The 22,251-nt window shown below is 42.7% G+C and overlaps 1 protein-coding gene and 1 long non-coding RNA gene across 5 annotated transcripts in view; one reads left to right on the top strand and one right to left on the bottom strand.

Moving 5' to 3' along the window:
- dcc (DCC netrin 1 receptor) overlaps window positions 1-22,251 on the bottom strand; it is a 301,630-nt gene that overhangs the window by 98,552 nt on the left and 180,827 nt on the right. For all 4 annotated transcript variants that reach the window (XM_061747156.1, XM_061747157.1, XM_061747158.1 and 1 more), the window contains exon 13: window positions 428-569. In XM_061747156.1, coding sequence (XP_061603140.1) covers window positions 428-569 — 142 coding nt within the window. The remainder of the gene's footprint in view (window positions 1-427; window positions 570-22,251) is intronic.
- LOC133464944 (uncharacterized) lies at window positions 5,726-19,268 on the top strand. Its single transcript, XR_009784507.1, has 3 exons — window positions 5,726-6,350; window positions 8,006-8,150; window positions 18,830-19,268. It is a non-coding gene; the product is annotated as an uncharacterized LOC133464944 (long non-coding RNA).

Below are 22,251 nucleotides of genomic sequence, written 5' to 3'. Positions count from 1 at the left end.
AAACACAGACAACCACTAGCTAAGCAGAAACACTATGGTGCTGGGACAAAATGGCGGACGAGGCACGGGCGTCGTAAAGTCGAAACGTCGTAGGTCGAGTGCGTCGTAACTCAATTAGCATTGATAATGGCCACGCAAATGCTTCTAGGGTTGATCCTGAAAGGATTCGGCCGCACCTTTTGAAACTAACAAGCCCAAGTGGGTCGACAGAGCGATATCCTCCTTCAGATGAGGATGAAGCAGTGCTGCATGTCATGTATTCAGGCGCAAAATAACACCGGGGTCAAGCCCGCCACCACAACAATTGTTCATACTGCGCATTACAGTAACATGCCGCCAACACGCCGCGAGCTCCAACTTCAAAATAAAACCCAAAGAAATAATACATGGGCATCGTTGCGCTTTGAGTGAAATACTCGGACATCACCTGTGAAAAGATACCAGAGGTTGTTTGGCTCAATGGCCTCCTGGTCCCCACGACGACCGGTCTTCCTGTATTTGATCTTGTAAGCACTGACGATGCCGTTCTGAGCACTGCGTGGAGGAGGCTGCCATGACACCTTTATGCTCTGAAAAATATATATGAAACAATAAGAGCTTTGACTGGAAAACAATAAAATGACTGTTGTGCCCCTGATGATTGAATGGATGGCGCTCATGAACCAAAATCCTCAACTTTCCATTGAGTGGCCTGATGCAACAAAAGGAGAGTGCAGGATTATCTGTGACCAAATCACTCCAGTTCACGGAAGTACCGGTAATTTTCCGAAGGATGATTATTCCCGGTTTCACTTCCCATAATGTGTGTGTTTATATTTATAGTGTGCAGACTTTGTCGGTTTCTGTTTGGTTGTATGTTGAGCGAATACTAATTGGATCATTTGCATGTTAACAACACACCACGGCCCACCGGGACAAATACACACAACAGATGTTTTCTGTGGGCCAACTATGCAATGCTTTGAGGCAGCTGCTATCAGCCATTCCATACTCATTGGCTGCGGCACACTAATGAATTAAGACTAATGGATTACAAAATGTATTCATCAAAAAGATAATTCACCCTTTACTCTGTTTCTCTATGCACACGTTTCCTTTATTCCAATTTGTCTAAAAGGTCAGCTTCCATTTTATTAGAGCTACGCAGCTTCTAATTAGTATAAGTGCACAGACACTAACTCATCGTTAAAACATAAGTTGGAGGAAATGTGTAGTGCCTATACAAACTTGAAAAGTCATTCATCTCATCTCATACGCTTTAAAATATCTTTCAACTTTGTGGTTACAGTGTCAAAATGACCAGAAGGAACCTAAAGTAGAAATGAAATGAAAAAAGTTTGTCAATGCAAGGGATTCAAGTTGAATGGCGAAACTAATTCAAGGTGTCACAATGGCAGCAGTAACTCCAACTCCACTTGTGGGGAAAAAAGAGCAACCATCCTGTGTAGACAAGACCCAAGGCCTTCTCTTCACCCACATCCCAAATATTGAAGCAGATCTAGTACTATAGTACTACACTGGTACAAAACCATGTCATGCGTACCGCTTTTCCCAATGGAGTGACTAGTCCTTCATGACGGGAATAAGCGCAGAATCTGTATATTAAATTTACAACCAGACAATATAAATATCTTGCATATCTTTTATATGAATCATCGATTTTATTTGTACAGTATAAAAAATGAACTGAAATGATTTTGTCAAATGGCTGCAATATAACAAAGAGTGAAAACTTTAAGGGGGTCTGAATGCTTTCCGTACCCACTGTATACTGATCCAGAGTCCTCCCCACTGCAAACGCTGCACTGATCAGCTTGTTCATCTCAGGCTACATTCTACCCTCACTCGTGAACAAGACCCCAAGATCCTCGAACTCCTCCACTTGGGGTAGGATCTCATCCCGACCCAAAGAGGGTACGGAACACTTTTTGGACTGAGAACCATAGTCTCAGATTGGAGGTGTTGAGTCTCATCTCTACCACTTCACACTCAGCTGTGAACAGCTCCAGTGAGAGTTGAAGATCACGGCTTAATGAAGCCAACAGCACCAGATCATCTGAAAAAGCAGACATAATGCTGAGGCCACCAAACCGGACACCGGCTGCACCTAGAGATTCTCTCTAAAGATTCTGAACAAAATCCACGATTAAGGGTAGCCTCCAGCTCTCACCTCAACCAAATCAAACTTGCGGCTGGCAATGCAGACTAAACTTTAACACCAGTCATACAGGGACCCATTTTAGCGGGTCAGGTACGTCGTACTCCAACATGTGGATTGGTTGGGTAAACTCTCATGCAACCTCCAGGACCCTGCTGAGTATGAAGAGCTGTTCCACTGTTACACGGCCAGAATAAAACCACACAGCTGGGTAGCGAGGGCATCACATGGACCGAGAAAACTTTGGTGCGCCACCATTCTGCAATTATGTGTATTATGAGTATAGACAAGAATGATTATTCATTTTGAATTCTTCATAAACTCTCACTCAATAAACCATTTACTCATTGACTATTTTGAAAGTGACATTGTATTGTGTACAGTACCTATTTGAAACACGTTTTCAGAGGTGCATAATGAAGGCGTAATAAGCAGCATATACGAATATTTATTTGACCTAAACTTGTCATTCCGATGAGGGGCTGAGCAAGCCTGAAGTTCAGACCTTCGAATCTCATACATGAGACCACTTCTCAATTTGAATGACTGTCAATCAAAGATACAAATGGTAATTGTTTGAGTGTTTGAGGTGATTTGTAGTGTAGACAAAACAATCATTCAATTATTAATTATTTTTGTAATTATTTTTATTTATTCCATTCATTAAAGAAAAGAAAATCGACACAATAATGTACAACTAAAACCAGATTACATGTAACCAATGGAATTTCTCATAATCGCTCTAGCGATCAAACGTAGCCGTAATCCTCGTCAAAATCTGATATGATGTGTACTGAAATGAGTTTTCCCATGGACAACATATTGGATCACACACATTCAAACATCTGTTTGTTAGTGTCATACAAAAAAAACAAGACATTCCCACACAGAGTGATGATGTCTGTTTCTCCCCATCAGTCCAAGTAGCAGTTTCAAAATGCTGCCAATGCTTTGGTGACAGGGCCCACCGAGGAATTCATTACCTGTTCCCTGTGCGTCTCCTCACCCTGCTAATTGATTACAGCGAAACTGATTATGGAGAAAGGAGGGAGCATGTTGTACGTTGGCCAAATACCTCCATATTCAGTCTTTTCCTCTTCTACCCCACCTCCCTTCCGAAGGCCTGGCGTCACTATGTGCTTCATTAACTAATTAGTCACTTTGACAGCACACCGTTGGATGTGTGGTCTCCATGGAAACGGTGGAGAAGTTAAATACATGTTGGAACAACTCCGACAGAGGGACACAGTGGCAAACCATCCATGAAGGAGAATGGCGAGACCAAACACATCTCCAATGAGAAGAGGGTAACTTAATTTCTGACAGAATTAACCACAACAATACACCGCAATGCACACTCTTTTGATACATCAGGTAAACCCGTCTTCTCTGGTGTGATTAAAAAAAAAGCCATGATGTAAAAAAGTCTTCCTCTGTTAAATAAACTTTGTTCAAGCTTTTTCTTACTACTGTACACGTTTACACGGTTGTTTCTCAGCAGGATTATGTGAGACCTACCCTCGAGATTTAAATGAGGCACTGGATGAGTGGGGCATGGACCAAACAACAAACTCATACACATTTGACCCTTTGTTAACGTTACAACATGACACATTTTTCAAAAATGTTTCAATCTACATGGCCACATTTAGGCATATGGCTCCAATGTATTGTGTTAGAGCGAAAAAAAGAACAAAAAGAGGAAAATAAATGTGTGGTGTCGTCGCCGGGTGCTCCGGAGAGGACAATGTAGGCTGTTGTCTCTTCAGGGCGAAGATTTTAAGGAAATGCTCACAGACTTTTAATAAAAAATAAAAGCCATCATCCCATCAATGCTCGACTCCACAGTTCATGAACCCAGCCAATCAGAAATTGATCTTTTCTTAAATCAGGTGGACCTGCCAACTCTTCCAGAAGACTTACCCTTCTCTTTCGAATCAACCCTCACTTGAGATGAACGACCCAAAGCCTTGAACATAATGCCAAACAATAAGCAACATGGACCAGATGGATATCAATCAGAATTTGACAAACATTTCTCGAACATATTTCACACTATTTCCACTGTACCCACACATATGAACAAGGCTATGATGACACTAATATTAAAACCCAATGAAGACCCAACACTACCATTCATGTATAGCCCACTGATATTATTACTGATTGAAAAACAATAAACAAAATACACTGGCTATTAAAATTGAAAGTGCCCAACCCCCCCTATAAAAAAAAAAATCACCAGAATGTATTTCTTTATTTATTTACTTCAAATATACATGGTTCATAACATGTGTAGACTCTTTGAAGGTCACCTTCCATCACTGTTTTTCTCTTTGATTTTGATAATCAGTCATAGATGGTCTAAGTGGTACATTCGCCTGACTTTGGTGTGGGCAGCGTGGGTTCAGTTCTCACTCAGTGATGGGGTGAATATGAGTGCCAATGGTCGTCTGTGTGCCCTGCAACTGACCGGCGACCACTTCAGCCTGTAGTCCGCCTTTCCCCCGAAGTCCAGGTTCCAGATAGGTTCCAGCGCCCCACGACCCTGAATACGTGAAGCTGTATTGAGTATGGATTGATTTTGATCATCTTTGATGTACTTTTAGTGGTTTTGCATGGAAATGCCTAAAATGGCTTTTTCCTATTCAAGTTGGTCTTTTCTGCCTGGCATTTATCATTATTATGTGACATGTAAATGAGCTTTGCTCTGATTGGGTCACTCATCATCCCCAATTTAAATATGGAAAACAGCTTGGCTCTGATTGGTCCATATCACAGCATCTGCTTGAGCCAACCAAGCATTCATAGCGATGTCACATCATCATCGATGCAATGTTCACACTTGTGTCCTTCGCAAGATTGATTTTTTTTGATTTTTTGTTTTGGTTTCCCCCCCTTTCTAGCCTCACCGGCCCACCACTCTCGAGTTCTGCGAAAAATTGCATGGCCAGTCACCACAGCTAGCTCCTTTGATTCTTGTAAATCTCTTCTTCGTTTTACTCCCCTTTACAGCTCCTGTTAATATCATTGTGAAGCACAATTTACCAAGGTGAAAGGGGGCGTGGCTACAAATATTTTGAGCTTGTCATCCACCCCCATTGATTTGAATTGAACCAGCCGAGATGATCATCGCTGGCGACAACGAATGTAAGCTTTGCTATTTCATCCACTACTGTTTCATCATCAATTATGAATATAGTTAGTATTGTTAACACAACATATGTATGTTTTATTGTAGTGCTGGGCGATATGGTCTAAGTTTGATATCACAATATTTGTTTCCCTAATTTTGATATGATTCAATATTTATTGTATTAAAGTTTATATACAGCGGCTGAAATAAGTATTTTAACATGTCACCATTTTTGTCACTAAATATATTTTCAACGTCGCTATTGACCCAAGTAATCCATGCATACAAATGAAGTAGAACAAATAAGATCAGAAATTAACTTGTGTGTAATCATGTGAAATGCCACAGGGAAAACACATGTATTGAACACATGAAGAAAGGGAGGCGCAAAAAGGCGTGGAAAGCCAAGACAACACCTCAAATCGATCAATGATCAAACAGCAATCCAGCCCCTTGTCAGTGCAAATGAATATCAGTGTCACATACTACCCTGCAGTTCCATTATAGGAGCCTAGAGGGCGCTTGGCATCCTTTCTCTCTCCCCCCTCCCCTCTCTGTTTTCAGCACCTGTCTCCAATCAGCCTCATCCATCACCACCGGTATATAAGCCTGCCCGTTCCAGGAAATTCTCGCCAAAGTTCCAGCGGTACCACGGCCCATTTACCTCCAAGTAAGCCACACTATTCCTCGGTCCTTTTTTTGACTCCTGTGTTTCCTTGTTCTCAGTGTTCCTGCTCCACGTCACTCCTGCCGCCAAGCCAGCCGCTTGTCCACGCTCCCCCCTGCCAATGCACCCAGGACCACCTCCATAACCTTTCCTCAATAAGCTGTTCATCATTTTACATCTGCCTCCGCCTGCTCTTGGGTCCAGCTACTCCCCATACGTGACAGAATACTTTGGCCATTATGGACCCAGCAACTACTGAGGCACTCACTCTCCAAGGAGCCCACATATGAAGACAAGAAAATACTCTCCAAGAACTCATGGACTCTCTACACTCCCTCACACAACAAGTATCCCTCCTTTCCTCGACGGTGCTATCCAAACTTCCAGCTGTAAGTACGCCTTCCGAGCCCACAGCCTCAGAGCCACCCTGCCTCCCGTACAAAGAACCTCATGTCCCGCCGCCCGAGCCCTACTCCGGGGACCTAGGTGCATGTAACCAGTTTTTACTCAATTGCTTACTCGTTTTCAACCTTCACCCATACAGTTATCCCACCGAACAATCCAAAGTAGCTTATGTCACTAACCTCCACGGCAATTAGCAAAATGGTCCAGTTCCTTATGGCAAAACTCCTCCACTCATTCGATTCCTTTTCCGACCAACTCCGTAAAGTGTTCGATCACCCCGTCCAGGGCAAAGAAGCCACCCGTCGTCTCCTCATGCTCACGCAGGGTGCTAAATAAGCAGCGAAATACAGTGTTCCCTCGACACTTCGCGCTTCACGTTTTGCGGCTTCAGTGTGTCGCGGGCTATCCCAAAATATAAAAAAAAAATACAAAAATACAGCCATGTTGTTTCATGTTGATGCGCGTGAGAGAAGGTTTCCCTGCATGCCAAACAAAGAGATGAGTTGACTCAGAGGCTTTGTACATGCCTGTACTGTCCTGTACATGCCACGGGCACTCATACAAGGCGCATGATCGGTTCCCGGCGCGACATCGACCAATGAGAGTACGAGTGGATTTATCCCGTGAGCTGATTGGCTTCCCTTGTTGTGTCTCGCCAGTCTCGTCCATGCTGTTGACTATCTCGCATAGTGTATCTTAGTGTTGTGTTCGTGATAACTTTTTTTGTTTAAGCGATAACTTTTTGTGATGCGTTAAGCCCTTACAATGCCGCCTAAGCACTGTGCCCCTGCGAAAGCTTCCTCCAGGGCGCCCAAGAGCAAGAAAAAGATGATTCCATCAGCGAAAAACTGAAACTTTTAGATACGATCAAAGAGGGCAGAAGTTATGTATCTGTGGCACGTCATTATGGCGTGAATCCATCTACAGTGCGGTACATCAAGAAAGAGGAAGCAAACATACGCCAAACTGCTTCAATAAGCGAAACGTGAGGTAACTACGCGTAATAAGAGACGGGGTTATGTCCTTGTACAGGGGAATTTTGAAGCAAAAGAAAAAACCAAGACAGCAACTACCCATCAGCATGTTTTCCTCCAAGGTAAAACCCCGGCTACACCATCAGCGCCTCCAGCAGAAGAGTCTCCGAGTGAACCTAAAGCCTCTACGAGTCAAGTGAGAGCCTCACTCATACAAGGCGCGTGATTGGTTCCCGGCGCGACATCGACCAATGAGCTGATTGGCTGCGCATCATCGCAACCTCACCCAGCATCTTCCCTTGTTGTGTCCCGTCCACGCTGTTGTGCTCGCAATAACGTTTTTTGTTTAAGCGATAATTTTTTGGATTAGTTAAGCAAGACCTTACAATGCCCCCGAAGCGCTGTGCCTCTGCGAAAGCTTCCTCTGGGGCGCCCAATAGCAAGAAGAAGAAGAAGATGATGACCATCAGCGAAAAAGTCAAACTTTCACATTTGATTAAAAAGGGCAGAAGTTATGCATCTGTGGCACGCCATTATGGCGTGAATGAATCTACAGTGCGATACATCAAGAAAGAGGAAGCAAACATCCGCAGAACTGCTTCAATAAGGAAGCGAAACGTGTGGTAACTCCGTGTAATAAGAGACGGGGTTATGTCCCTGTACAGGCAGGCAGTGGCAGTCCCCGCCGTCAAGGATCATCTCCGGAGAATCCAGGCAGTTTGGAAAGATGTCCGAGCGGCGTTGACCCGGTCCGTCGCATGCAATAAACAGCTCGCGGACCGTCATCGTTCCCTGACGCCCGAATACAAGGTGGGCCAATCTGTCTGGCTTTCTTCTCACGACCTCCCATTTCAAACTGAATCTCACTCCCCCGTTTCATTGGCCCTTTCCCAATTACCAAAATCATCAATCCCACCTCCGCCCAGTTGAAGCTTCCACAGTCCTTAAAGATTCACCCAACGTTCCACGTCTCGTTGCTCAAACCTGTCTCCGCCTACCTGCGCCCTGTATTGCAGTCTTTAAACCGTTTATTGACCTTTGCATTCAATCGCCAAACCACATAGATGTCAAACTTAAATACACTCACAGACTCATTTTGACCCATGTTAGGCATAAAACATTCGAGAAACAAAATGGATTCTGATGGAAGGGGACCTTTAACTTAACTAACATAGCGCAGCAAAAACAGAATCATTAGATGCTGAAAACAAAAATGACAAAGTGACCTGTAGGCTCTAATAAGCATGAAAATTTGGATTTGGACAATTGTTTACCACTGGAAAATAACACTATGGATCTCACCCAAGGCTACCGTGATTACAAATGCAATCTGCTCACCAAGTTTTACACCCAATCAGGGGTCCAGAAAAGGATGCCCCTCCCCCCCATCTCTTTTTTATTTTAACCTTTAGGAAGAGCAATGCCACAAAATGATAGCATTAAAGGAATTTGGTCTTTATGCAGATGATTTATTACTGTACCGCACTTACAAAATCCCTCCAATTCACAACAGGAATCTTTTGAAAACTATTTCAAACTTCTTTGCAGTCTCAGGCTGTACAATAAACTGGAATAAACGTGTCATTCTACCATTGACAAACGAGCGCTGGCATTCTGGAAGCACAGGCCTGTCTCCCCCTGTTCGCATTTACAATATAAATTATCCAGGCATAAATATCTCCCCCAGGCTATCTGACCCATTTAGTCTCAATTATATTCCACTTATGAAAGATATAGAAGACTACTTTAAATGCTAGAATAGTTTACAGCTCACTATAATTGGTCACACAGCATTTCTCAAAATGAAAACCCTGCCACGTGTTAACTGCTTTTTTTTTTCTTCGTTTTTTTGCTTCTCACTTCTTCCACTGATAAATCGTTCCAAACGCTCAATGAATTAAGACACAATTTTACTGGAAAAACAACAACCAAAAATCTCCACCAAGACGTTGCAAAAGCCAAAATCACTCGGTGGACTTGACGCAACACATTTTCTTATTTTTCGTCAAACCAACTACAGTATTTCATCAAATGGACTCAAAAGGAAACAGACAATTACTGTTGGTTAGTTGGTTGGAATTACTATAAGACAATCGCAATGTCACCTGGTGGACAATGCAAAAGATGACCGATTCACCTCTCTCACCTCTCTTACCTTACACATATCAATCAAGACTTCCAACTATATAACAGCTCCATATACTTTCCTGCATGGCACCAGAAGGGTAGATCACATCCCCATCATCCTGCCCGATGATTGCTGGGCTAGGCTCAGAGAATGGATGTATATTCCCCTAGTAATTTAGTGCATTCCAATGAAATTATTTTGTAATTAAATTACTTTTAATCATCTAACGAAATGCAATTGGGTACTCCACATCACGGGGGTAGTAGCGCTCTAGGTTAGACCTTGATGTGCAATTTTGAGCTCGAGAGACGAAGACAAGCTTTCAGAGACACACTTGCATTTAATATTCAGTTTGAGTGGAGAAAAAAACTTAGAGAGACTAACAACTTGTACCTGCGATATTTCTTCCAGTCTTTTTGCACACCTTGTCCTGAGTATTCATTGCACTTATCGTATCATGCCTATGACTCATGCCCTATTTGCACAACCTCATGCTAGAATAGCAATATTGCTGCTCATGTTCATAGTATTGTGACTGTTAACTATTCAGCCATCCATTTTGCGTACCGCTTATCCTCGCTATCCCAGCTGACTGGGCGAGAGGCGGGGTACACCCCGAACTGGTCGCCGGCCAATCGCAGGCCACATATGAACAAAACAACCATTCACAATCACATTCACACCTATGGGAGTTTTAGAGTCTTCAATTAACCTACCACGCATGTTTTTGGGATGTGGGAAGAAACCGGAGAACTGTTTATGAACAATGTCTTATTTCATACTGTATTTCTTTATCACTTATATTCCACGATCATCCATATACACACACTGCACTTTCTGCTCTCTTTGTACTTCTGGTTCGATGCTAAACTCCATTCCGTTGTGTTAGTACTTGTACTCTGTGCAATGAAAATAAAATTCAATCTAATCTAAAATACTGTAAATCCACTTCAGTTTGCCTTATGGGTGCAAGATTTGATGGAAGAATCTGAAAGAAATGCAAAACTTTATACACAACCGGAATTAATTCTGTTTGGCTTTCTACTCGGTTTCAGCATGCAGACCTGCCCCAAACATAAAGCGCACCCACACAGACATGTAAACACACTATCGGGAGAGTAAACACTCAAAATTCAATCTGTGATTGTTTGTTCATGTTGTCCACGTGAAAGCTGCAATCACATCGTGTGTGTGTGCCTGAGTGTCCGTGTGCATGTGTGCGTGTGTGGGTGTGAGGGTGTGTGCCTCCTGGTTGCAAGGGCATCACATGGATGGTAGACACTTTGCACCACCATTCTGCATTCATGAGGTTACAGACAAGGATGTATGTGCTATTTATATACAGTAGCTACTTACTTATGTCATGGTCTGTGTTTTGGGTTTGGGTTGTGTTTAGTTTTGTTCCATGTTTTCCTGTGTTCCATGTTTGTCCAGGTGTTCCTCGTTGTCTCGTCAATTTGTTTGTATTTAGTTCCCTGGGTTCTTTCAGTCCTCGTCGGTTCATTGTCGTTGTCACATGTCTTGCCATGTCATAGTCGCCAGTTGTTTTTGTCATAGTCGCCTGTTGTTTTATCATTGTGATTAAATATTATTATTTTGAGATTCCCGCACTCCTGCCTTGCCTCCCTGCTTCCCTGCAATTGGGTCCACCATGTTCTTGCCTTGCGTTCCTCGCCGTCGCCCTAACCATGTTCATGACACTTATCTGGTTGTATGCATGTGTGTAGGATGATGCAACAAGCAATATATTTTCATAAAACTATGTGGACAAGTGGTTGATGTATGAACCAAGTATTAATACATTTAAATGTGCACAATTCCAAAAATGTAACATTTCAGAAGTGTCACAGTTACTAAAAAGTGTTTATGTATTAATTTTTTTGTTAGTTGTTTTTTGTTTGCACGTATATATTTTTAAAACTAAGACATCACATGGGTAGTTGCAGCTTTTGCCCCCAAAAATGAAATTGAGCTCTTGTTTATGCCTTCCTTGTCTGCTCATCAAGTCATTGTCTCCACCTGGTCACGTCAGCTCTGCTTCACGTGTCAGCCAATCGGCTATCAATGTCTTGTTAGTCAGTTTGTATTTACTTCCCTGTTTTTGTGCACCCTGGTTAGATCTCATTTCTATTAATTGCAACCTGGCTCCTCGACGCTTCCCAGAAATTGTTCTCACGTGGCCACCATGTAAAGGATAATCTCAACTGTCTTAAATGGGCATCGAAGTATGAGGATAGAACATTGAGGAGGTTCCACGGATTAGCTAAAATTGAGGAACTACTGATGTTTCTTTTGGGGAAGTCTGTTTGCTCCTTGACAGTGAAATACAAGCCCAATTCCAATGAAGTTGGGACATTGTGTTAAACATAAATAAAAACAGAATACAATGGTTTGCAATTCATGTTGAGTTATATTTAATTGAATATGCTACAAAGACAAGATAATTAATGTTCAAACTGATGAACTTTATTGTTTTGAGGAAATACTCATTAACTTGGAATTTGATGGCTGCAACACGTTCCCAAAAAGCTGGGACAGGCTCATGTTTACCGCTGTGTTACATCACCTTTTCTTTTAACAACATACAATAAACGTTTGGGAACTGAGGACACTCATTGTTGAAGCTTTGGAGGAGGAATTCTTTCCCATACAGTCCGGGGTCTCTGTTGTCGTATTTTACAGAATCAGAATCAGAATCATCTTTATTTGTCAAGTATGTCCAAAAAACACACAAGGAATTTGTCTCCGGTAGTTGGAGCCGCTCTAGTACGACAACAGACAGTCAATTGACAGAGAACACTTTTGAGACATAAAGACATTGACAAAAAAAAAAACAGTCACTGAGCAATAAAGGGTTTCTAGTTATCTGGTAATGCCGGTACATTTTTTTTTTTGACAATTGTGCAAAAAGATGCAGAGTCCTCTAGCACTTAGAACAGTTCGAAAGACTAATATCGCAATAGTCCGGTGCAATGACCATTGTGCAAAGGGCGCCGAGATGTCAAGCGAGTAGTGCGATAATCTGGGACAATGTTGATTGTGCAAATGTTGCAGATGCTACTCTGGCATGAGTGGCCAATATTGGTCAACAACAGATATGCAAATAGTGCAGAGTGGCAAGACAACTACAGTGAGTGCACGAGTTATGTATAATTGGCCCGACAGAAATGTGACAACAAACTCAAGACAAAACAATTGCCAGCATGTTGTAATGGAATTGTAGGTTACCGGTTTAAGAAGTTGATTGAAAGAGGGAAGAAGCTGTTGGAATATCTGCTAGTTCTAGTTTGCATTGATCGGTAGCGCCTACCTGAGGGAAGGAGCCGGAAGAGCCAGTGACCGGGATGTGGAGGGTCCGAGAGGGTTTTGCACGCTCTTGTCAGCGTGCAAGTCCTCAAGGGTGGGTAGGGGGGTACCGACAATCCTTTCAGCAGTTTTGATTGTCCGTTGCAGTCGGAGTTTGTCCTTTTTTGTAGCGGCACCAAACCAGACTGTGATGGGAGAACACAGGACTGATTCGATGACCGCTGTGTAGAACTGCCTCAGCAGCTCCTGTGGCAGGCCGTGCTTTCTCAGAAGCCGCAGGAAGTACATCCTCTGCTGGGCCTTTTTGAGGACGGAGTTGATGTTGGTCGCCCACTTCAGGTCCTGAGAGACTGGAATTCCCAGGAACTTGAAGGTCTCGACAGTTGACACAAGGCAGCTGGACAGCGTGAGGGGCAGCTGTGGCGAAGGATGCCTCCTGAACTCCACGATCATCTCTACAGTCTTGAGCGTGTTCAGCTCCAGATTGCGTCGGCCGCACCGCAGCTCCAGCCGCTCCACTTCCTGTCGATATGTAGACCCGTCACCGTCCTTGATGAGGCCAATGACAGTGGTGTCATCTGCAAACTTCAGGAGTTTGACAGCCGGGTGCGCTGAGGTGCAGTCGTTCGTGTAGAGGGAGAAGAGCAGCGGAGAGAGGACACAACCTTGGGGCGCCCCAGTGCTGATGCTGCGTGTGGATGAGGTGGCCTCCCCCAGCCTCACCTGTTGTGTCCTGCCCGTCAGGAAGCTGTAAATCCACTGGCAGATGGCAGACGAGACTCTGAACTGGAGAAGCTTGGAGGAGAGGAGTTTGGGAATGATGGTGGTGAACGCAGATTTTAATTTTTATTCATTATAGTCAACCATAATTACATAAAAATGCATTTCTGGGGATTAAGCCGATGACGAAACGCCAGATGGCAGGTGAGACGCTGAGCTGGAGAAGCTTGGAGGAAAGGAGTTTAGGGATGATGGTGTGGAACGCTGAGCTGAAGCCCATGAACAGGATCCTCGCGTAGCTCCCTGCACTGTTGAGGTGTTCTAGGATGTGCAGTCCCATGCTGACTGCATCATCCGCAGACCTGTTCGCTCGGGAGGCAAACTGCAGGGGGTCCAGCAGGGGACCTGTGACGCTCTTGAGGTGGTCCAGCACGAGACGTTTAAAGGACTTCATGACCACAGATGTCAAGACGACAGCCCTGTAGTCATTTAGACCCAAGATTTAGGTTTCTTGGGGACTGTAATGATGGTGGAGCATTTGAAACAGGATGGTACTTCGCACAGTTCCAGAGATCTATTGAATATCTGTGTGAAGACTGGAGCGAGCAGGTCCGTGCAGACTTTGAGGCAGTATGGTGATACATGGTTACGCTTCATAATGCACCACACATTTTCAATGGGAGACAGGTCTGGACTGCAGGCAGGCCAGTCTAGTACCTGCACTCTTTGCAGAATGTGGTTTGGCATTGTCTTGCTGAAATAAGCAGGGGCGTCCATGAAAAAGACGTTGCTTGGATGGCAGCTTATGTTTCTTCAAAACCTGTATGTACCTTTCAGCATTAATGGTGCCTTCACAGATGTGTAAGTTACCCATATCATTGGCACTCACACAGCTCCATACCATCTCAGGGTTTTGAACTTTGGGTCCATCACAGTCCGGATGGTTCTTTTCCTCTTTGGCCCGGAGGACAGGACGTCCACAATTTCCAAAAACAATTTGAAATGTGGACTCGTCGGACCACAGAACACTTTTCCACTTTGCATCAGTCAATCTTAGATAAGCTCGGGCCCAGAGAAGCCGGCGGCGTTTCTGGGTGTTGTTGATAAATGGCTTTTGCTTTGCATAGTAGAGTTTCAAGTTGCACTTACGGATGTAGCGCCAAACTCTATTTACTGACATTGGTTTTCTGAAGTGTTCCTGAGTGCTGAGGGATCGAAGGTCACGGGCATTCAATAGTGGTTTTCGGCCTTGCCACTTACATGCAGTGATTTCTCCAGATTCTCTGAACCTTTTGATAATATTATGGACCGTAGATGATAAAATCCCTAAATTGCTTGCAATTGTACGTTGAGGAACATTGTCCTTAAACTGTTCGACTATATTTAAGGTGATGTAACACAGTGGTGAACATGACCCTGACCCAGCATTTTAGGAACGTGTTGCAGCCATAAAATTCTAAGTTAATGATTATTTGCTAAAAACAATCAAGTTGATCAGTTTGAACAATAAATACCTTGCCTTTGTAGTGTATTCAATTAAATATAGGTCTAACATGATTTGCAAATCATTGTATTCTGTTTTTACTTATGTTTAACACGTCCCAACTTGATTGGAATTGGGCTTGTATGTACATGCAAGTGATTCTTTAATTAACCTACAATACATGGTGTTGGACTGCGAGAGGAAGCTGAAGTACCCACAGAGAATTCATAGAAGCACAGGGGAAACACAAACTGGGGCAGTCATGATAACCACTGCGCAACTGTACACTACATCACTTAATTGCTTCACTGAACATGCCAGCTGGTTTGTCAGTATTTATCAATGCATAACAGACGATTAATTATTACTACTGCAGTGCCATCCATAATGAGTTTTTGTATCTGTAGTAATAAATCTACCTTCTATATGTATATATCTTTTATATAATGTGACTTATGGGAAATTCATACAATTACCATAACATTGCCACGAGCACATTGTCTAAAATTGTCTAATAATGTATGGAGAATTTAATTAGGTGCAAACATTAGCCTTTATGGACAACTATCCGATGTGTTGCTTTGATATAATATGAAGGTGAAATAAATAGTTTGTGTTTTTATTTGGGAGACCTGGAGATTATTTTGTTTTCTGTTTTGTGGTTTGCCTTTGAGTATAACAAAATTCCTTCAACATGTTGGGATGGAAACCATGTGAAATTCAAAGAAAGTACCGACATCATTCAAGGATTAGATTTCCACTAGGCATGGGCATGTGTCACTCTTGGGATTTTTAAGTCCTACTGTATTTCTGCCTCAATCACAGCTATCTTCGGGCGAGAGGCGGGGTACACCATGAACTGGTCGCCAGCCAATCGCAGGGCACATGGAAACAAATAAACATTCACACCTACAGGCAATTTAGAGTCTTCAATTAACCTACGACTGATATCTGCGGGGTCTTTTCCAGAATAAGTCAGACCCCAGGGAGATCAGGCATTTTTGATCCCTGTAATTACAAGGGACAGAAAGTTGGTAAAAGAAATATGGCACAAAAAAAGTCGCACTACAAACATAGTGAGGATAAAATGTGAATCTATCAAAGCATTGTCTCCAGTTATCTCTGTGAGACTCGCTCTTTTCAAGATCAGGTCACTGGGTAATAAATCAATGTTGATTAATGACATCATTGCAACCTATGATCAGGACTTTTTGTTACTCAATGAAATGTGGTTAACAGAAAGTAGCTGTAATACCATTTTAAATGAGGAAACACCAGCAAATTTTAATTTTAAAAGGCCGTGGTATTGCTGTTATTTTTAAGTCATTATTTCAGTGTAAAGAAATTATACCGGGTGATTTTAGCTCTTTTGAATATCTGCTTTTTAGTTAAAGGTCACCCAAAGGTTATTGTTGTAATAATGTATAGGCCTCCAAGATACAATAGAACATTTATGGGGGACTTTTCAGAACTGCTGTCAGTTATTTGTAATGAGACTTTATAACATTCCTGATGACAATAACATCTAAAGAACTCTCTGCTATACTTGACACATTTGACCTCTCTCAACATATTAAGAGTCCAACCCACACTCAAGGTCACATCTTAGACCTGGTCATCTCGAAGGATGTTGAAATTCAATCTATTGATGTTAAGGATCTGGCTATTTTTGACCATTTTTGTGTATTCTTTGAATTACAGATTCTTCCAAAAGTTCAGACAACCTCTATGTCTATTAAGAAAAGGTACATAAATGAGAGTACTGCCACTAGGTTTATGGCGACCATTGCTGTGCCACAAACTGGGAATGCTGAGACAGTTGAGGAACTTTTAGATAATACCATCTGTCAAATCTCAAATGTCATGAAGTCTGTCACTCCTATTAAAACTAAGACAATCTTGAGGTGACCTCGAACACCACACTACAAATTGACTATGACCTCTATGGCCAAAGTCTTTGTAATTTTAACCAAGCGTTAGTCAGGGCTAGAGAGCAACACCTTTCTGAAATCATCAGTAGGAACTTCAACAATACTCGCACTCTGTTTGCTCTGGTTGACAAGCTCACAAGCACCCCCCACAGGTTGGAAACGTGGGTAGGACTAAATGGACCCGTCCTTAAATGATTCAGGTCCTACCTGGAGGAAAGGAGTTATTTTGTAACCATTGGAAGTGCTCAATCTCATCGAACGGCAATGACCTATGGGGTCCCTCAAGGGTCAGTTCTTGCACCCCTCCTGTTCAGCCTGTATATGCTACCCATGGGTTAAATTCTACAGAACTTTAATCTTGACTATCATAGCTATGCAGATCACACACTGTTATATCTAGCAGTGTCTCCAGATGACTACAGTTCAATTGAGGTGTTGTGTCACTGTCTAAAACCGATAAATATCTGGATGAGCCAACATTTTCTTCAATAAAACCACAAGAAACCTGAGATAATTGTTTTTGGCAATAAAGAAAAGAGAATTGCTGTTAGGAAATACGTGGAGTCACTCTCTTTAAAAACCAAAAAACCCACGCAGGCAGGGGAGAACATGCAAACTCCACACAGGTGTGGCTGGGATTTGAACCCCGGTCCTTAGAACTGTGAGGCAGATGTGCTATCCGGTCGGTCACCATTACACCCTCCATACTATCACAATCTGATTTAATTAATGTGATATATTAAATGTGTCCAGTGCGTGCCAAATTACTGCTTGGAAAAATTAAAATTGATAAAGCTTTTATGACTGCTAAGTGCATTTTAATTTTATTCCATTTTACTTGCAATTAATTGGCTGCAAACAAGGTAAAAGTATTATTGTTAGATGTTGGAACTCCTACAGGTTTGCACTGAAGTGGGACAAGCTTCATGTTATGTTTCCTTGCTTGTTTAAGAAGCACTGTTGTGGCTTGTCATTGTACTGAAATAAAGTAATGATTATTCCCATTCAAAAACAGTGAAATGATTAACATAATTACTGGTGATATCATCCCGTGTGTGTCGCTGAGATTTCTTATCGAGCAATCAGCTGAATGAAATGTTTCCCTTTTGACTATGTAATTTTGCTTGCAGGCATCAACAACAACATTTTTAGAATTGCATACTCGTAACAATTTCAGGATGCATTTTAGCCTTGTGGTCACCAGCCTTTTCTCCAGACATCTTCCCTTTTAGCACCAACAAAAAGTGTGGCGCTCGGATTTAAAAGAATAATCTTTCAGGTAACCATGAACGGATTTCACACGGCTTATGTTTCTAAGCCTTTCGGTAATTTTTCTGCTTTCTTTTCATTCAGCACTGGACACAATAGATGTCAGTCATAGCAGCCAAAATGCATCCAGAAGTTAGTTGCTTTTCCGAAATAGTGGTTTCTCTCCACATTTCACACGTTCCACAAGTCCCCCTTTGCATGTACAGTACCAGGTGCAATTCGATTTTTAGCCGAGCCATGTCCGCCACCACTACGCGAGGTGGTGCTGATGCTCCTTTCGGCTTGTTTAGTGGTGGGAATTCAATGAGGTCAAGTGGCTTGCTGAGGTCCTCCTAGAATTCTTCCAAACTTAAAACTAGTATGATAAGGAGGTTCAATTCATAGTTTTATGTCTTGCTTTCATTTAGTATTTGAAAACATACTGGCCGTTTTTTAAAATGCTTTGATTGTTTAAGATGTGGAAAGGCGGTTTTGTGAATTTTTCTCTTGGGAATGTAATGTAAAGTTACTGCTGGCCATCTTTCCAAATGAATGTATTCTTTTTCAAATTCTGTAGTTCTGCACGTGAAAGTAGGCAGAGTGTAACTCATTCTAGACAGTAGTATGGTAGCGTAACTATCCATCCATCCATTTTCTACCACTTATACTACAGTTGCGGGGAGCTGGAGCCTATCCTAGCTGACTTCGAGGAAGGGTGGACTTCACCCTGGACTGGTCGCCAGTCAATCAAGGCAGAGACAGACATCCATTGACGCTCACCTTCACAGTGTCACTGAATGAGAACTTAACCCACGGTGCTTGCTCAGAAGTCAGAAAACGGCAGTAAATACTAATGTATAATATATATAATATCATATAAAAACTGTATTTTGGAAGTAACTTGCCCCAAACTGATTTGAATGACAACTATGTGCTTTCCAATATCGAGACCAGTCAATGCTCCAATAGTATGATGGCAATGTGTATCTGAAACACAACTGCTGTTTCTCAACTTGAATGCTTATTCATTATTCATTCCTTCAGATCACTTACATATTCCCATTCTCCTCTTATTTGAATGTTGTTTTTAATCCAGTTTATTAAATGAGAATGATGGCTAGATGTTTGTTGATTGTTATTTTTGAGAGGCCCTGAGTGACAGATAGCGATGAATTAATTCATATTTAATTCATGTAAAATAAAAGGGAGGGTAAAAGGAAATTCAGTGGGATATTTTGCAATTCCATCTGCTTAAATTGAGCTGAGTTCAAGTGTGACCTTCATAGTGTAATCTCAAAATCTCATCCTGATCCTGACCCTAAAAGTCCGGGAAGAGTAAGACACTGTCCGGACTCTCTAGAGAATTCGAAGTAAATTCCTATAGAGGGACGTATTCACCCAAGCATGCAACAGTAATGCTCCGCTGAGTAGAGGAAACTTCTGGAAATGCCAGATTTGAAATTGATTTGTGAAAAGCTTGTTTGATTGGGCCAAGTACTAAACAGCAGGGGGGATTCAAAGTTTGCTAACAACTGAGTGAGCCAGAGAAATCAAGCCGTCCACCATTGTTGCCCTATTTTTTTTCTTACTGCGATGGTCCGATGGTTCCTTTTTAGAAGAGCCATTGATATAGGGCGTATCTGATTTGAATTAAAGTCAGTTGTGTCCTATTTTTGTATTTTTTTTTTGTCCTGTTCGGGTGTTAGGTTAAGCAGAATGGAAAATCTGTATCCCTTTCATGCCGGAACAGTCTCACTGTGTCACAGTGGTGTTTTTAAGCTTCCGCTGTGGTATTATAATTGAGGTTTATTGAGAATCAGACTTGATCAGTCGAACAGAACAAAGTTTCTAGAAGGGAGAGAGAAACAAAAACAAAAGGCAAAGCACTAATTGTGAACAGGCTGAGAGAAGTAAATCATTACATTATCTACAACAATGAAACAATTAAATATGAGTGTTGCATGGGGCTGTCGTGCTATACACCCTGTGAGGGAAGGACAGGACAAGATAGAACAGGACAAGGACAAGGTCAGTTGTGTCCTAATCAGACCGGGAAAAGCGTTTCTGTGTGGAGTTTTCAGCCACATGCCAAGAAAACACACACACACCATTTATAGGACGAAGGACAGCCTTGTCAGGGTCCAGCCCTCACTAGAAAAGAATTCGACTTACTGCTCGGCAATCCAGAACAAACTCTGACACACTCTGACCAGGGAGTCAGGTACCCCATAGTCCTCTCACATCCCCCCACAGGACTCCTCAAGGGACACGGTCAAATGTTTTCTTCAAGTCCACAAAGCACTTTAAAACTAATTAGGTGAACTTCAATGCCCCTCCGGGATCCTGCTAAGGGTGTAGAGCTGGTTTACTGAACCATAGCCAAGATGAAAACTGTACTGCTTCCTCTGAATCGTAGATTCGACTTTCTGACAGAATCTCCTCTCCAGAACCCCTGAAAAGATCTTACAGGTTAGGCTGAAGCGTGTGATCCACTACAGTTCGAACGCACATTCCGGCCCCCCTTTTTAAGAAGGGGGGCCACCAACTCCGTCTGCTAATGCAGAACCATTGTTCCTGATGTCCATGCAATATTGCAGAGGTGTTTTCAACCAAGACACAGCGCCACAACATCCAGAACTCTGGGCGGATCTCATTCACCCTCAGATTCTTACTCACAGGCTAAATTGACAGGAAATGTAATCTGTTCATCTTCATATGTTTTCCCCATAGCTAAATTGCCTAAACCTAACCTGCTGTACATCTACTGCTACCTGCTGCATACTGTGCACTTCAGCATTTCATTACTTTTGTCTGTCACTGTTCTGTCAACAAAATGGTAACATCTGCTACAGCTCCAAACAAACCGAGACAAAATTTGGTGCACATCATGTGCATGTTATTAGGGCTGGAACAGGTGTGAAAATACCCTTTTCATTTTGGTTCCCATTTCAAAACCTTGTCACAGCCACATCGGCCACATGCATGAGCAGAGATGCTTGCAGCTCAAATATCGAGGCCAGCTGGGACACTACCTGAAAGAAGAGCTGATCCCGACCATTCTATACAAGCATTGGGGTTCCAGAAATGATTTTTCAGAAGGAAACACAATCATAAAAAAAGTGTTCTTACATTTCATCTGGGGGAAAAAAATAGCAAAATGACAAAATATGTGAACCAACAATTGAAAAAACCACCTAAAAGAACATACAACCTAATTTGAATGATCATTAGTTCATCAAAACAACAGTCCTGCTTCTGTTGATCAGAACTCAGTGTTTTGGAAAGAGAGTCCATTCACTGTTTCTCGACATCAAACTCCAGCTCTGACATCACGCATCGATCAGCCCTTTCAGCACACAAATATCAATCACACGCAGGAAAGTAAGCAGACAGAAACTAAATGAGGTCAGCTCTCCACAGACAGTCTGAACCTGCTCTTTATGGACATGAATTATGAGCCGTCTACATTATATTTGGAATCACCTTTCGTATTCCCTGATGCCGCTTTGGACTAAATATACTATTGTCAGAAAAAATTCAGGAGGAAGGCATGTACATGCACATTAGTGTGCGTGTGTGTCTGTGTGTGTGTGTGTGGGGGGACCCAGCACCTTGACACGAAAATCAACCACACACGGCACCGGTGACCTTCCTCCTTTCCCCTTCAATGGACCGAACCATATGGCACAAAATGACGACCCAACCCCCCGACCCCCACCGACAAGGCACAAGGCGAGTGTCCGCGACACCACGAGACACCGCCCCTGCGAACCCCGTCCCAACCCATCGGTGCCCACGCCGGCCTGAAGACCAAAACAAACGCCAAAAGCCATCAGTGCAAAAGGGCAAAGCAACCGCCCATCCCGCCAGCCGTCCCGACGCCGGCACAGATGCACTCCACAGCCTCAGCCGCCCGACCCCACCGAAGACCCGCGCAGCGCAGGCCTTTTCAAGTCTTTCAAGGAACGTAAAATATCCACACAGCATACAGTAAATACTGCATATGATCCAGGAGTCAGCAGAAGGGCTCACAATGTGCAAAATCGAAAACCCTCGCTTATCCAGTGCATCTAATTGTTGCTAAAAAATAACGTT

The sequence above is a fragment of the Phyllopteryx taeniolatus genome, chromosome 15, assembly GCF_024500385.1.
Source record: "Phyllopteryx taeniolatus isolate TA_2022b chromosome 15, UOR_Ptae_1.2, whole genome shotgun sequence".
Classification (NCBI taxonomy): domain Eukaryota; kingdom Metazoa; phylum Chordata; class Actinopteri; order Syngnathiformes; family Syngnathidae; genus Phyllopteryx; species Phyllopteryx taeniolatus.
Note: the sequence above shows the minus strand (reverse complement) of the source record. Positions and strands in the feature narration are given on the sequence as shown.